This window comes from Chiloscyllium plagiosum, unplaced genomic scaffold (genome assembly GCF_037043375.1).
Source record: "Chiloscyllium plagiosum isolate Xiang-an unplaced genomic scaffold, Cpla_swu_hap1 HiC_scaffold_21, whole genome shotgun sequence".
NCBI classification, from domain to species: Eukaryota; Metazoa; Chordata; class Chondrichthyes; order Orectolobiformes; family Hemiscylliidae; genus Chiloscyllium; species Chiloscyllium plagiosum.
The window spans coordinates 56710490-56727034 of record NW_028270159.1 but is presented as its reverse complement, the minus strand read 5'-3'; the positions used below and the strand labels follow the sequence as shown (position 1 = coordinate 56727034).

The following is a 16545-nucleotide window of genomic DNA, read 5'->3' as shown; positions in this document are numbered from 1 at the left end:
ACACCGCTGGTCACAGGCCTACAGTCTGAAAAGCAACCCTCCACCAGCCCCGTCTGTCTTCTACCTTTAAGCCAGTATTATATCCAAATGGCCAGCTTTGCCTGTATTCCTTGAGATCTAACCTTGCTAACCAGTCTCCCGTGGGGAACCTTGTTGAACACCTTACTGAAGTCCATATAGATCACATCCACCATTCTGCCCTAATCAGTCCTCTTCTTTACTTCTTCAAAAAAACGTAATCAAGTTTGTGAGACATGGTGTTTAATGAGATAGAAGGGTTTCTAAAATACCCTAGATTCAAGAAAGTAAACATAACCCCTCTATTGTACAGTTCATTTGTGAGGCCGCTTTTGGGTGCAGTTTTGATTGTTCTGCTTTAGGAAGGATATTATTAAACTGGAGTGGGTTCAGAAAACAATTACCAGGATTTTACCGGGAATGGAGAACTTGAGTTATAAACATAGGCTGAATAGGCACGGATTTGTTTCACTGAAGCATTAGAGGTTGAGCAGGTGACCTTATAGAGGTTTATAAAATCATGAGGGGGATAGATAAGGTGAATAGCAAGTGTTTTTTCCTTATGGTGGGGGAGTTCAAAACTAGGGGGGGGGGCATACATTTAAGGTGAGAGGAGAAAATGTTTAAAAGGATATGAAGGGCAACTTTTTTACACAGAGAGTGGTTCAAGTGTGCAATGAACTGCCAGAGGAACTAATGGATGCAGGTGGGGCCACAATATTTAAAAGACATTTGGATAATCCACAAATAGGAAAGGTTTGGAGGGATATGGGCCAAACATATGTAAGTGGGATAAGTTTAGTTCGGGAACATGGTTGGCATAGACTGAATGGTCTGTTTCATATTGTAATGACTCTATTCAAGAATGGAAGGAAGCAGAAAACAGGAAACTGTAGGCAAGTTAGCTTGACTGCTTTCATAGGCAAGATGTTAGAATTAATCAGGTCATAGCTGGATACTTCAAAAAACTCAAGAGTTAGCACGCTTCTGTAATAGGCAAGTCATGGTTATTAAAGGGCAGACTGAATAGGTGCTGAACTTGGGTTTCTAGAGTCATTTTAGGGTACCACTTCAAGTGTCATTATGAAAAATTAAAGGTCATGGTAAAGGGGCTAATGTATGAGCAAGGATAGATTGGCTGGCTGGCAGAAGAAAGAGTGTGCATCAATATATCCTTGCCTGTTGTAAAGTGACAACTGAAGACACCCATGGATCTGTGCTAGGGCCTCAACTTATTGCAACTTTAAATCAATGGATTGGATGTGGGAGTGAAAGCATGGTAGCTAAATTCACAATGTCAACTTCAGAAGTACATTGTGAAGATACTGATGGATGTAGATTAGCTGAGTGATTGGACAAAAATCTGGTAGGAGGAGTAAAATGTGTGAAGAAGTGGTTGCTCACTTTGGCAGGAAGAATGAAAAAGTAGATTTTTACTTAAACTGAGAGCCACCGTGGAATTCCAAGTTTCACAGGGATCGCCATGTTCCATGCATAAGTCACAGGAGTTAGCATGCAGGTTCAGCGTGTAATCAAGATGGTTAATGTGATGCAATTCTATATTACTAGAGGAACTAAATATGAGAATAAGGATGTTACGATTCAATTATACAGGACATTGATGAAACCATCTTAAATACTGAGTGCACTTTTGGTTTCAGTATTTAAAAATAGGATGTGAATTCATTGGAAGCAGTTCAGAGTTGAGTATACAGATACCAGGCAATGAGTGGTTTGTCTTATCTTATGCAGATAGTCTGCGCAGGTTGGGCTTATTTCCACTGTTTTAAAAAAAAAGGGATGGTATATTGAAATATATGTAATATCCTAAATATTCTTGACAAGGTGGATGTGAAAAGATCCTGTTGTGGGTGAATCCAAAACTGAGGACACCCTTTTAACAATTTGGGCTTACCCTTTTAGGGTAGAGCAGTGGGGAATCACCTCAGTAGGTTCCGACACTTTGAAACTCTCCACCTCAGAAGGTGGCAAAGCAGGGTCATTGAGTATTTTTATGTTGGAGGCAGATGGATTCTTGTTGGACAAGGGAATCCAAAGTGATTGAGGTCCATGGGAATGTGGAGTTTGAAACACAACAGCTCAGCCATGATCTTATTGAGTTGTGGAGTAGTTGAGGAAGGGCCTGTGCCCGAAACGTCGAATCTCCTGTTCCCTGGATGCTGCCTGACCTGCTGTGCTGTTCCAGCAATAAAGTTTCAACTTTGATCTCCAGCATCTGCAGACCTCACTTTCTCCTCCGAGTAGTTGAGGAGCCAACTAGCCCACTTCTGCTCCTATTTTGCATGTTTGTACGTTAGTTTGGGAGGACACGAAGGGCTGGAGATACACTCTTAGAGATGCATGCCCTCATTGTTCACTTCTTCCTTTTGCCACAAGCATTCTAAGTGACATGGGATAGTAATGAGAACCATGGGCTGCCATCCGATGTCATTCAGCTACATGGTGAGTCTACCAGTGCTCTCCTCCCCACTCAGTGAAGAACTGGGGACTTAGAAATGACACTCCGGTGATCTATGCATGATAGCAGTCACTGCTGTACCTCAAGGTCAGAGGTCAGGACCTTTTATCATCTTGAACACGCTGGCGAATAGCCAGAATTCCCCTGCAGAATAGATAGTGTTTATTAAAGTGTTACCTTCCAAGATCCTGCTGCAGTTGAGAGAGTCTCTGAATGAATTTCTCCTTCAGTTCCCATCTGTCTGCTGGCTGGGACTTGGGGAGAGGTCTGACCAACATTTCCAGACCCTTGCTTCAGCTGCAACAAAAATAATCTTTAAGTATTGAAGTCCGAAAACTTCTGGACACGTTAGAAAATACTCATATTACTACTTTTCGAGGCATAATCACTCACCCCCCACCCAAACGTCCTTTGACTTCACTCCATTTCCGATTTAGAAATAGGACCACTTGGACCATCAAGCTGACTCCACCATTCAACAAATCACAGCTAACATTCAGCTACAAGTCCACTTTTCCATCTACTCCTAATCTCATCAACTTTTTATAAACAAGGTACAGTGTAAATAAATCTCCCTTTTCCAGCTTTAGATATATGCATTGATGGAGCATCAATAATCTTCCAGGGTAGAGAATTCCAAAGTTTAAAACTGAGTGAAGAAAGTTCTCCACATCTCAGTCTGAAATTGTTGGTCCCCTGAGATTGTGCACCCATGTTCAAGATTCCCTAGACCAGAGGAAACAACCACTTAATCAAGCCCATGCAAATCTTCTACTCCACTCCCCTCCACTCCTCACTCTCTGTGCTTTATCCAGTCCTGTCCCCACTCTCAGGTCACTCCCCAGTCCTGTTCCTTCTCTCAGCTCACTCCCCAGTCCTGTCCCCACTCTCAGCTCACTCCCCAGTCCTATTCGTTCTCTCAGCTCACTCACCAGTCCTGTTCCTTCTCTCAGCTCATTCCCCAGTCCTGTTCCTTCTCTCAGCTCACTCCCCAGTCCTATTCCTTTTCTCAGCTCACTCCCCAGTCCTGTTCCTTCTCTCAGCTCACTCCCCAGTCCTGTTCCTTCTCTCAGCTCACTCCCCAGTCCTGTTCCTTCTCTCAGCTCACTCCCCAGTCCTGTTCCTTCTCTCAGCTCACTCCCCAATCCTGTTCCTACTCCCCCTCTCAGCATACTCGTCAGTAATGTTCTCCACATGGGACCCACTCCTAGTGCCCTTCCCCACCTTGGCATTCTCCACAGTCCTGTTCCCCATTTCCTACCTTCTCCATTCTCACTGTATGCCCATTCTGAACCCCCTCACGGAACCCGCCATCCTGTTCCGCACCTTGACGCTCGGTCTAGTCCTGATTCCAGTCATAGCACCCTCCGCACAGTCATGTGACCCTCTCAGTACAGCACTTGAAAGTCTCCTCTAGTCTTGTTGCCTTTCTCAGCACTCTTTTCAATTCTGTCCCCGCCTCCTGCACACTCCACATTCTGTTCCTCACTACATGCCCTCTCCCCACTTCCACCCATTCCTGATACTCTCTCGGAAATCTGCCCCAGTCATGAACCCCTTTCTTGGTACTGACCCCACTCCAGTCCCCCCACTTGACATTTTCCTCAGTCCTGCTCCATCTCCTGGTCTCCCTCTTCCCAAACCTGTTCCCCCTCACAGAACCCTCTCCTAGTCCTGTTCCATATCACAGACTCTTTCCAATCCTGTTTCCCTCTATCTGCACACTCTCAGTCGTGTGCCCCACTGAAACAGGGGGAATTGTGGATGCGGGAGATTTGAAATGAAAACTGAAATTGCTGGAGAAACTCAGCAACTCTGACAATATCTGTAGGGCAAAGTTCAAAACCACACATCACTGGTTTGTGGACCAAAAAGTTTATTTGGAAGCAGCCAGCTTTCGAGGCGCTGCTCCTTCGTTAGGTGGTTGTAGAGTAGGACAATAAGACACAGAATTTATAGCAAAAGATTACAGTATCATGCAACTGATGCGATATATTGAACAAACCCAGATTGCTGTTGGTCTTTCATCTTCTCGAATGGGTTGCAGGTTTTGGTTCATTAATATGTAAATCCCAGAATTTCTTTAAAGTCACATTCTTGAGATAACTTCAAGTTTTATAAAGAAAAGGTGACGTCTCAGCTCAGACAATGCATTAAAGCTGTGAGGTTAGAGTCTGTCTGTGTCCCAATCTCGAGTCAGACTGGTTCTATTTCCAAAGTGGAATTTATAAAATATCACATGGATTTACTGCCTGCATATTGTACATTTTTTGAGCGAAATAGAATAGAACATAGAACATTACAGCGCAGCACAGGCCCTTTGGCCCTCGATGTTGCGCTGCCCTGTGAAATCAATCTGAAGCCCATCTAACCTACACTATTCTATTCTCATCCATATGTTTATCCAATGACCATGTAAATGTCCTTAAACTTGGTGAGTCTACGACTGTTGCAGGCAGGATGTTCCATGCCTTTACTACTCTCTGAGTAAAGAAACTACCTCTGACATCTGTCCTTTATCTATCACTCCTCAATTTAAAGCTATGTCCCCTCGTGCTAGCCATTTCCATCTTAGAAAAAAGGCTCTCACTGTCCAACCTATCTAACCCTCTGATTATCTTATATGTCTCAATTAAGTCACCTCTCAACCTTCTCCTCTCTAACAGAAACAGCCTCAAGTCCCTCAGCCTTTCCTCATAAAACCTTCCCTCTATACCAGGCAACATCCTAGTAAATCTCCTCTGAACCCTTTCCAAAGCTTCCACATCCTTCCTACAATGTGGTGACCAGAACTGTACGCAATACTCCAAGTGCGGCCGCATCAGAGTTTTGTACAGCTGCAACATAATCTCATGGCTCTGAAACTCACTCCCTCTACCAATAAAAGCTAACACATTGCATGTCTTCTTAACAGTACTATCAACTTGGGTGGCAACTTTCAGGGATCTATGCACCTGGACACCAAGGTCACTCTGCTCATCTACACTACCAAGAATCTTACCATTAACCCAGTACTCTGCATTCCTGTTACTCCTTCCAAAGTGAATCACCTCACACTTTTCCACATTAAACTCCATTTGCCACTTCTCAGCCCAGCTCTGCAGCTTATCTATGCCCCTTTGTAACCCGCAACATCCTTCAGCACTATCCACAACTCTACGGACCTTAGTGTATCTGCAAATTTACTAACCCATCCTTCAATGCCCTCATCCAGGTCATTTATAGAAATGACAAACAGCAGTGGCCCCAAAACAGATCCTTGCGGTACCCCACTAGTAACTGAACTCCAGGATGAACATTTCCCATCAATCACCACCCTCTGTCTTCTTTCAGCTAGCCAATTTCTGATCCAAACCACTAAATCATCCTCAATCCCATACCTCTGTATTTTGTGCAATAGCCTTACTGAAATCCATATACATCACATCGACCCTTTTACCCTCATCCACCTGTTTGGTCACCATCTCAAAGAACTAAATAAGGTTTGTGATGCATGACCTAGCCATCACAAAACCATGTTGAGTATCCCTAATCAACTTATTCCTTTCTAGATTTTTATAAATCCTATCTCTTGTAACCCTTTCCAACACTTTACCCATAACCGAAATAAGGCTCACTGGTCTATAATTACCAGGGTTATCTCCACTTTCCCCCCCTTGAACAAGGGAACAACATTTGCTATCCTCCAGTCTTCTGGCATGTATCTGCAAATATAATTCTGTAAATTCCTCCAGTCTTCTGGCATGTATCTGTAAATATAATTCTGTGAAAGTCACCCCATGGACATATCTATGGATATGTGTACATGAAAGAGAGAGTGAGCAAAAGTGTCTGCATGTGAGTGTGACTGAGTGTTTTTGTTTGTGTGTGAGAGTGTGATGGAATATAAGTCTGTGAGAGGGTACATGCATGGGTGAGTGTGTGGGGAATGTATGCATGTATATGAGAGCGAGTCTGCATGAGTAGGTAAAAGTTGTACGTATGTGTTATTGTGTGTATGCTGTGTGCGTGAGAGAGAGAGAGAGAGAGAGAGAGAGAGAGAGAGAGAGAGAGAAAATAGTGTAGTGGGATCACCTGTGCTGTGACATGAACCCAAGGTTGAGGCCATCCTCATGGGTATCGAACTTAGCTATCAGCCTCTGCTTGGATGCTCTATGTTGTTGCATATCCCGAAGTCTGCCTTAGAGGATAGTCACCCAGAGATCCGAGGCCAAATGTCCCTGACTGCTGAAGTGTTTCCTGACTGGGAGGAAAAATCCCTGTCTCGCGAGTGTTGCGCGGTGTCCATTCATCCGCATGTAAAAACACAAACGCGCGCGCGTGCGCACACGCACACACACACTCCCACATGCAGACACTCACTCACTTTCTCTCTCTCTTTCTCATGCACACAAACACACATTAGTCTATAAGGTGACTTAGCATTTCCAGATACATTCAATTTTGTTCAAAAAGCGCACAATCTACAGGCAGTCAATCCATGTAATATTTTATGAATTCCTCTTTGGAAATAGAACCAGTCTGACTCAAGACTGGAATGCAGAAGACTCTGATCTCACATCTTTCATGCATTATCTGAGCTAAGATGTCACCTTCTTTTATAACACCTTCTTATCTCAAGAATGCGACTTAAACATAGTTCTGGGCTTTACATTTAGTGAACCGAAACCTGCAACCCATTCTAAAAGATGGAAGACTTAACAACGATCTAGGTTTGTTCAATATATAATTTCAGTTGCATGACGCTGTAATCTTTTGCTATAAATTCTGTGTCTTATGGTCCTGCTCCATAGCTACCTGATGAAGGAGCATTCTACCCAGTCTACCCCCTCGTAGCACACTCCCCAGTCTTATTCTCTTGTGCACTTTCTCCAAACTCCTGTTCCCGTTCACAGCACTCCCCTCAGTCCTAATGCCCATCACAGCACTCCCCTCAGTCCTAATGCCCATCACAGCACTCCCCTCAGTCTTGTTCACCTTCACAGCACTCCCCTCAGTCCTGTTCCCCTTCACAGCACTCCCCTCAGTCCTGATCCCCTTCAGAGCACTCACCCCAGTCTTGTTCACCTTCACAGCACTCCCCTCAGTCCTGTTCCAGTTCACAGCACTCCCCTCAGTCCTGTTCCCCTTCACAGCACTCCCCTCAGTCCTGTTCCCCTTCAGAGCACTCACCCCAGTCCTGTTCCCCTTCAGAGCAGTCACCCCAGTCTTATTCCCCATCACAGCACTCCGCTCAGTCCTGTTCCCCATCACAGCACTCCCCTCAGTCCTGTTCCCCTTCACACACTCCCCTCAGTCTTGTTCACTCCCTTAGCACACCCTCCTTCTGATACCCCATCTCAACACATTTCCCAGTTCTGCCTCCCAACGCGCACTCTCGCAGTTCTCCTGTTCCCCATCACAGCACTCCCCTCAGTCTTGTTCCCATCACAGCACTCCCACCCAGTTCTGTTCCCCATCACAGCACTCCACCCAGTTCTGTTCCCCATCACAGCACTCACCCCAGCCCTGTTCCCCATCACAGCACTCACCCAGTCCTGTTCCCCATCACAGCACTCCACCCAGTCCTGTTCCCCATCACAGCACTCACCCCAGCCCTGTTCCCCATCACAGCACTCCACCCAGCCCTGTTCCCCATCACAGCACTCCACCCAGTCCTGTTCGCCATCACAGCATTCTGCCCAGTCCTGTTCCCCATCACAGCATTCTGCCCAGTCCTGTTCCCCATCACAGCACTCACCCCAGCCCTGTTCCCCATCACAGCACTCCACCCAGTCCTGTTCCCTATCACAGCATTCCGCCCAGCCCTGTTCCCCATCACAGCACTCACCCCAGCCCTGTTCCCCATCACAGCACTCACCCCAGCCCTGTTCCCCATCACAGCATTCCACCCAGTCCTGTTTCCCATCACTCACCCCAGTCCTGTTCCCCATCACAGCACTCACCCCAGTCCTGTTCACCCCTTTGGCACACTCCTGTCCTGGTGCCCCATCTCAGGACACTCTCCAGTCCAGCCTCCCTGTGTACACGCTTCTCAGTCCTGTTCCTCTTTGTGTACTCTCACTGGTCCAGTGCCCTTCTCAGCATTCTCCCCAGAGCAGTGACACCTTCCAGCCCCCTCTCAGTCTTGGCACTCTGTCCTGTGCCCCTTCTTGGCAATCTCCCATTCCTGATCACCCTTTTTGCCTAATGTACCCCATTGCGTCACTCCCCCAGTCCTGTTCCCCTTCTTAGTACACTCTGCAATCATGATCCCCTTTCCCACACAACTCCCAGTTTTCTTTCCCATTTCCTGTACTACTCCTAGACCTGCCCCATCTTGCTCACTCTTCAGCCCTGTTCGTCCCTCCCGTCCAGTCCCCAAGGACAGCTCCCTCACTGGGCATTCTCCCCAGTACTGTTTCCTCTTCCCACTCACTGACCAGTCTTTTTCCTTCTTCCTACCCTCCCCCACTGCCACCTCCCCACAACTCCTAATCCGTTCCCCCTTCTCATTATTCTCTCTAAACCTATCCCCATCCCACAACCACCCCAGTCCTGTTCCCTGTTACACCTGTTTCCCATTTCTGATCACCTACATGGCAATCTACTCAGTCTTGTTTCTCCGACCTGCTCACAGCACCACACCAGATCGTCCTCTAGCCTTTTTCACGAGGTCTGTTTGCCCCACTTGGCATTTATCCTATCCACTGCTCCTTCTCAGTTCGCTCTCATTCCTATTCGCCATTTCAGCAATTGCCCGAATTCTGCTCACCCTCTCTTTCCTAAACCAATCCTATTTTGAATCCTAGCACTGTCCGCAGACCTGTTCCACTTCTCCAGACCTCCTCGGTCTTGCGCCCTTTCCCCGATTCTGCTCCCTCTCTCGGCCCTCTCTCCCGGTCCTGCTCCCTATCTCGGCCCTCTCCCCGACCCTGCTCCCTCTCTCGGCCCTCTCCCCGGTCCTGCTCCCTCTCTCGGCCCTCTCCCCGGTCCTGCTCCCTCTCTCGGCCCTCTCCCCGGTCCTGCTCCCTCTCTCGGCCCTCTCCCCGGTCCTGCTCCCTCTCTCGGCCCTCTCCCCGGTCCTGCCCCCTCTCTCGGCCCTCTCCCCGGTCCTGCTCCCTCTCTCGGCCCTCTCCCCGGTCCTGCCCCCTCTCTCGGCCCTCTCCCCGGTCCTGCTCCCTCTCTCGGCCCTCTCCCCGGTCCTGCTCCCTCTCTCGGCCCTCTCCCCGGACCAGCTCCCTCTCTCGGCCCTCTCCCCGGTCCTGCTCCCTCTCTCGGCCCTCTCCCCAGTCCTGCTCCCTCTCTCGGCCCTCTCCGCGGTCCTGCTCCCTCTCTCGGCCCTCTCCCCGGACCAGCTCCATCTCTCGGCCCTCTCCCCGGTCCAGCTCCATCTCTCGGCCCTCTCCCCGGTCCTATTCCCTCTCTCGGCCTTCTCCCTGGTCCTGCTCCCCCTCTCGGCCCTCTCCCTGGTCCTGCTCCCTCTCTCGGCCCTCTCCCCGACCCTGCTCCCTCTCTCGGCCCTCTCCCCGACCCTGCCCCCTCTCTCGGCCCTCTCCCCGGTCCTGTTCCCTCTCTCGGCCCTCTCCCCGGTCCTGCTCCCTCTCTCGGCCCTCTCCCCGGTCCTGCTCCCTCTCTCGGCCCTCTCCCCGACCCTGCTCCCTCTCTCGGCCCTCTCCCCGACCCTGCTCCCTCTCTCGGCCCTCTCCCCGACCCTGCCCCCTCTCTCGGCCCTCTCCCCGACCCTGCCCCCTCTCTCGGCCCTCTCCCCGACCCTGCCCCCTCTCTCGGCCCTCTCCCCGACCCTGCCCCCTCTCTCGGCCCTCTCCCCGGTCCTGCTCCCTCTCTCGGCCCTCTCCCCGGTCCTGCCCCCTCTCTCGGCCCTTTCCCCGGTCCTGCCCCCTCTCTCGGCCCTTTCCCCGGTCCTGCTCCCTCTCTCGGCCCTCTCCCCGGTCCTGCTCCCTCTCTCGGCCCTCTCCCCGGTCCTGCTCCCTCTCTCGGCCCTCTCCCCGGACCAGCTCCATCTCTCGGCCCTCTCCCCGGACCAGCTCCATCTCTCGGCCCTCTCCCCGGTCCAGCTCCATCTCTCGGCCCTCTCCCCGGTCCAGCTCCATCTCTCGGCCCTCTCCCCGGTCCTGTTCCCTCTCTCGGCCCTCTCCCCGGTCCTGCTCCCCCTCTCGGCCCTCTCCCCGGTCCTGCTCCCTCTCTTGGCCCTTTCCCCGACCCTGCTCCCTCTGTCGGCCCTCTCCCCGACCCTGCCCCCTCTCTCGGCCCTCTCCCCGACCCTGCTCCCTCTCTCGGCCCTCTCCCCGACCCTGCTCCCTCTCTCGGCCCTCTCCCCAGTCCTGCTCCCTCTCTCGGCCCTCTCCCCATTCCTGCTCCCTCTCCTGGCCCTTTCCCCATTCCTGATCCCTCTCCCCATTCCTGATCCCTCTCCCCAGTCCTGATCCCTCGTTCAGTCCTCTCCCCGGTCCTGCTCCCCCTCTCCGCGCTCTCCCCAGTCCTGCCTCTTCTCTCAGCCTCTCCCCGGTTGTGCTCCCTCTCTCCACCCTCTCCCTAGTCCTGCTCCCTATATCGGCCCTCTCCCCAGTCCTGCTCCGTCTCTCGGATCTCTCCCCCAGTCCTGCTCCCTCTCCCGAGTCCTGCTCCCTCTCTCGGCCCTCTCCCCGACCCTGCTCCCTCTCTCGGCCCTCTCCCCGACCCTGCTCCCTCTCTCGGCCCTCTCCCCGACCCTGCTCCCTCTCTCGGCCCTCTCCCCGACCCTGCTCCCTCTCTCGGCCCTCTCCCCGACCCTGCTCCCTCTCTCGGCCCTCTCCCCGACCCTGCTCCCTCTCCCGGCCCTCTCCCCGACCCTGCTCCCTCTCTCGGCCCTCTCCCCGACCCTGCTCCCTCTCTCGGCCCTCTCCCCGACCCTGCTCCCCCTCTCGGCCCTCTCCCCGACCCTGCTCCCTCTCTCGGCCCTCTCCCCGACCCTGCTCCCTCTCCCCAGTCCTGCTCTCTCTTCCCAGTCCTGCTCCCTATCTCGGCCCTCTCCCTGGTCCTACTCCCTCTCTCGGCCCTCTCCCCAGTCCTGCCTCATCTCAGTCCTCTCCCCAGTCTTGATCCGTCTCTTGGCCTTCTCCCCGGTTCTGCTCCCTCTCCCCAGTCCTGCTCCGTCTCTCGGCCCTCTCCGCGGTTCTGCTCCCTCTCCCCAGTCCTACTCCCTCTCTCGGCCCTCTCCCCGGTCCTGCTCCCTCTCTCGGCCCTCTCCCCGGTCCTGCTCCCTCTCTCGGCCCTCTCCCCGGTCCTGCTCCCTCTCTCGGCCCTCTCCCCGGTCCTGCTCCCTCTCTCGGCCCTCTCCCCGGTCCTGCTCCCTCTCTCGGCCCTCTCCCCGGTCCTGCTCCCTCTCTCGGCCCTCTCCCCGGTCCTGCTCCCTCTCTCGGCCCTCTCCCCGGACCAGCTCCATCTCTCGGCCCTCTCCCCGGACCAGCTCCATCTCTCGGCCCTCTCCCCGGACCAGCTCCATCTCTCGGCCCTCTCCCCGGTCCAGCTCCATCTCTCGGCCCTCTCCCCGGTCCAGCTCCATCTCTCGGCCCTCTCCCCGGTCCTGTTCCCTCTCTCGGCCCTCTCCCCGGTCCTGCTCCCCCTCTCGGCCCTCTCCCCGGTCCTGCTCCCTCTCTCGGCCCTCTCCCCGACCCTGCCCCCTCTCTCGGCCCTCTCCCCGACCCTGCTCCCTCTCTCAGCCCTCTCCCCGACCCTGCTCCCTCTCTCGGCCCTCTCCCCAGTCCTGCTCCCTATATCGGCCCTCTCCCCGGTCCTAGTCCCTCTCTCGGCCCTCTCCCCAGTCCTGCTCCGTCTCTCGGATCTCTCCCCCAGTCCTGCTCCCTCTCCCGAGTCCTGCTCCCTCTCTCGGCCCTCTCCCCGACCCTGCTCACTCTCTCGGCCCTCTCCCCGACCCTGCTCCCTCTCTCGGCCCTCTCCCCGACCCTGCTCCCTCTCTCGGCCCTCTCCCCGACCCTGCTCCCTCTCTCGGCCCTCTCCCCGACCCTGCTCCCTCTCTCGGCCCTCTCCCCGACCCTGCTCCCTCTCTCGGCCCTCTCCCCGACCCTGCTCCCTCTCTCGGCCCTCTCCCTGACCCTGCTCCCCCTCTCGGCCCTCTCCCCGACCCTGCTCCCTCTCTCGGCCCTCTCCCCGACCCTGCTCCCTCTCCCCAGTCCTGCTCTCTCTTCCCAGTCCTGCTCCCTATCTCGGCCCTCTCCCTGGTCCTACTCCCTCTCTCGGCCCTCTCCCCAGTCCTGCCTCATCTCAGTCCTCTCCCCAGTCTTGATCCGTCTCTTGGCCTTCTCCCCGGTTCTGCTCCCTCTCCCCAGTCCTGCTCCGTCTCTCGGCCCTCTCCCCGGTCCTGCTCCCTCTCTCGGCCCTCTCCCCGGTCCTGCTCCCTCTCTCGGCCCTCTCTCCGGTTTCGCTCCCTCTCTCGGCCCTCTCCCCAGTCCTGCTCCGTCTCTCGGCCCTCTCCCCAGTCCTGCTCCGTCTCTCAGCCCTCTCCGCGGTTCTGCTCCCTCTCCCCAGTCCTGCTCCCTCTCTCGGCCCTCTCCCCGGTCCTGCTCCCTCTCTCGGCCCTCTCCCCAGTCCTGCTCCGTCTCTCGGCCCTCTCCCCAGTCCTGCTCCCTCTCTCGGCCCTCTCCCCAGTCCTGCTCCCTCTCTCGGCCCTCTCCCCGGTCCTGCTTCGTCTCTCGGCCCTCTCCCCGAATCTGCTCCCTCTCTCCGCCCTCTCCCCAGTCCTGCCTCCTCTCTCGGCCCTCTTCCCGGTCCTGATTCCCTTCTCATGACTCCGACCAATCCTGTTTCCCCTTCTCACAACCCCGCCTGTCATGTTCTCCACTCCTTTCCTCACTCCTACTCTGCCCAGACTTGTTCTTCCTTTCTGCTCACTCCCCCATCTTGTTCCACCTCTCAACACACTGCCCAATATTGTTATCCTGACCAGACCTCTCCCCAATCCTGTCTTCCCTCCTCCTCACACTCCAGGCCTGTTCCCCCTCTCTGAACGTCGAGTTCTATTTCCATCTCTCAGCCATTACCCCCCCATCATTTTCTCCTTCTCAGCTCTCTTCCCACGCCCAGTTCCCCATCTCGGCAATTGCCCCAATTCTGTTCTCCCTCTCTTTCCAACCCCTAGGCATGTTCCCCTGCTTGGCCGTCTCGCTAGTCCTGTTCTCCTCTCAGCACGCACCCCAGTCATGTTCTCCCTTCCTCTTCCTGGGACTCTTCACAGCCTTCTCGCAGTTTTCAGCATTTGCCCCTGTTCTGTTCCCTTTCTCAGTACTCTCCCTTGTCCAGTTTCCTCTCTGAACATCCCCCAGTTTTGTTCATCCTCACAAAACCCTGCTCAGTTCAGTTCCCCACCTTCCCGCTCTCCCTGTTAACCCTCATGGGTCACTTCCCAGTACTGTTCACTCACACAGAATCTCACCCCTCATCCTATTCTCCATCTCACACACTATCCAATTCTGTTCCCTCTCTTGGCAATCTCCTCTGTCCTGTTCCCCATCACGGTCCTCTGCACAGTCCTGTTCTTGATCCCAGACTTACTTGGCACTCACCCCAATCCAATTCCTGTTCCTGCTCTCCACACTTTCCCCAGTTCTATTCTCACTTCTAGTCCTGTTTCACATTCCCACTCACTTCATTGTGATTGACATCACAGCAATAGGTTCTTCGGCCTTTCATGACCATGATGGGAAAAACCAACCACCTAACTCTTCAAATCCCATTTTCCACCTTTATGCCCATAACCTTGGCTTCACAAGTGCACATCCAAATACTTTTTATACATTAAGAAGGCTTTGGACTCTCAGACCTTACCCCAGTGCGGCTTCCTCTCTTGACACTTTCCCCAGTCCTGTTCAAACTCTTGGCCCTCTCCATAGTCCTGATTCACATTCAGTTTGACTAATAGAAACCTCAGCAGCACAGGACCCTAGTGAATCACCAACAAAATAATTGTAGCCATTTCTTTGGAGAGATGACGTTCGTACAACCACAGTCAGTATCGGAAGTAAATCCTTCTTACCTTGTTTCCTCTGTTTCTAGCCCAAACCTCCAGGTATGCAGTAGGAATTAACCCTTTCTGAAAAAAATAAAGAAATTAGCGTTCAATCAGAGAAAACTGAGCAATAAGATTATGGATAGAGCAAATGGTCATTGCTGGTGTTTCTGTGTGAATGGTGGAGGGTCTGGTATCCAAGTCAAACCTAGTGCTCACTCTCTAATTAATGCAGTCACGGTGTGTCAGATTTATCAAGCAACCTTCATTGCACCCAGTCAAATTCACTGACCTGCCAAATCCATAAGCAAGAAGAGATATGTTGCTCGATCAGAGAGGTCATTACTGCCTCCAATTCCCCTGACCTCAATAGGCAGAAGATCCCAACAGACCCCAGGAGAGACAAAAGGAAAACATAGACCCATCAGAATAGACACAGATGTTGGAAAATTCCTTTCCATGGATCACATTGGTATGCTCCCTTTCATTCCTTGTTAACTTCGTTGTTGAGAATAATGAACAGCTGGCAACATGAGCTGGGTAATAACTCGAGATTGTTAGATGAAGATGCTTATTAATCGAGGTTCTCAAATCTGAGCTTCTTTAATACCTCAATACCACCAGAATTCAATGTAAAAATTCAAACCAAGTCTAATGAAGAGGTGTTTATTGCTTTCTGTTGGATTCTCCTCACAGTATAGCTCAGGCCTTTATTAGTGAGGATAGAGCATCAATGCTTCTATTAACTTTCTCTCTATCACATACATACACAAACATCAGATTAGAATCCAGATTCTTTGAATCATCACCCCAACACAGGACCCTCTGACCCCATCAAACCCTTGAGTCACATGATATCTTATCATCATGACCCCAAAGCCTAGTCAGGCTACCTGACCCCTGACCCCAGCTGAACTCTGACTCCAATAGCCGACCTGATCCTAGCAGTGACTTACTGACCCCGGACAGTCATGATCCCTGACCTCAGCACAATCCTGGCTTCCGACACTAGCACAGCTCCAACCTCTGACCCCAGCTTAATATCTGACTTCTCATCCTCGGCCAGGCCCATGACCCCAAGCACTATGACCAGAAAGATTCCTGGAATGTCAGAACTGACATATGAAGAAAGATTGAATTGACTGGGCTTGTACTCACAGAGATGTACAGCACGGAAAAAGACCCTTCAGTCCAACTCGTCCATGCTGACCAGATATCCCAACCAAATCTAGTCCCATTCGCCAGCACTTGGCCCATAGTCCTCTAAACCCTTCCTGTTCATATATCCATCCAGATACCTTTGAAATGTTGTAATTGTTCCAGCCTTCACCAATTCCTCTGACAGCTCATTCCACCCATGCACCACTGCGTGTGAAAAAGTTACCCCTTAGGTCCCTTTTAAATTTTTCCCCTCTCACCCTAAGCCTATGTCCTCTCATTCTATACTCCCTCACCCCAGGGAAAATACCTTGTCTATTTACCCGATCCATGCTGCTCATGATTTTATAAACGTCCAAAAGGTCACCCTTCAGCCTCCAACACTCTAGGAAAAACAGTCCCAGCCTATTCAGCCTTTCCCCAATCCTGGCAACATCCCTGTTAATCATTTCTGAACCCCTTCAAGTTTCACAACATCTTTCCGTTAGGAGGGAGATCAGAATTGCACGCAATATTCTAAAAGTGGCCCTAACTAATGCCCTGTACACTGGAATTTAGAAGCAGGAGAGTGCAATGGGGGGAGGGGGCTTCTCACAGAAGCCTATAAAATCCTCATGGGATTGGACAGGCTAGATGCAGGAAAAACGTTCCCAAGTTGGATAAGTCCAGAACTAAGGATCACAGCCTAAGAATAAGGGGTAAGCCATTCAGGACTGGGATGAGGAAGAATTTCTTCACTCAGAGAGTTGTGAACCTGTGAAATTCTTTACTACAGGAAGCTGCTGGAGCCAGTTCATTAGATATATTTAAGAAGGAGCTAGATATGGCTTTTGCAGCTAATAGGATCAAAGCGTATGGAAAGAAAGTGGGAATGGGATACTAAAAT

General features: G+C 52.0%; 1 protein-coding gene across 1 annotated transcript in view; it reads right to left on the bottom strand.

Annotated features, from left to right (window-relative positions):
• The window catches only part of LOC122564589 (neutrophil cytosol factor 2-like), a 120081-nt gene that overhangs the window by 18586 nt on the left and 84950 nt on the right, over positions 1 to 16545 (bottom strand). The window contains exons 10-11 of the mRNA XM_087998612.1: positions 14529 to 14585; positions 2675 to 2794 (exon numbers count right to left, since the gene is read on the bottom strand). Of these exons, the coding sequence (XP_087854738.1) occupies positions 2675 to 2794; positions 14529 to 14585 (177 nt within the window). The remainder of the gene's footprint in view (positions 1 to 2674; positions 2795 to 14528; positions 14586 to 16545) is intronic.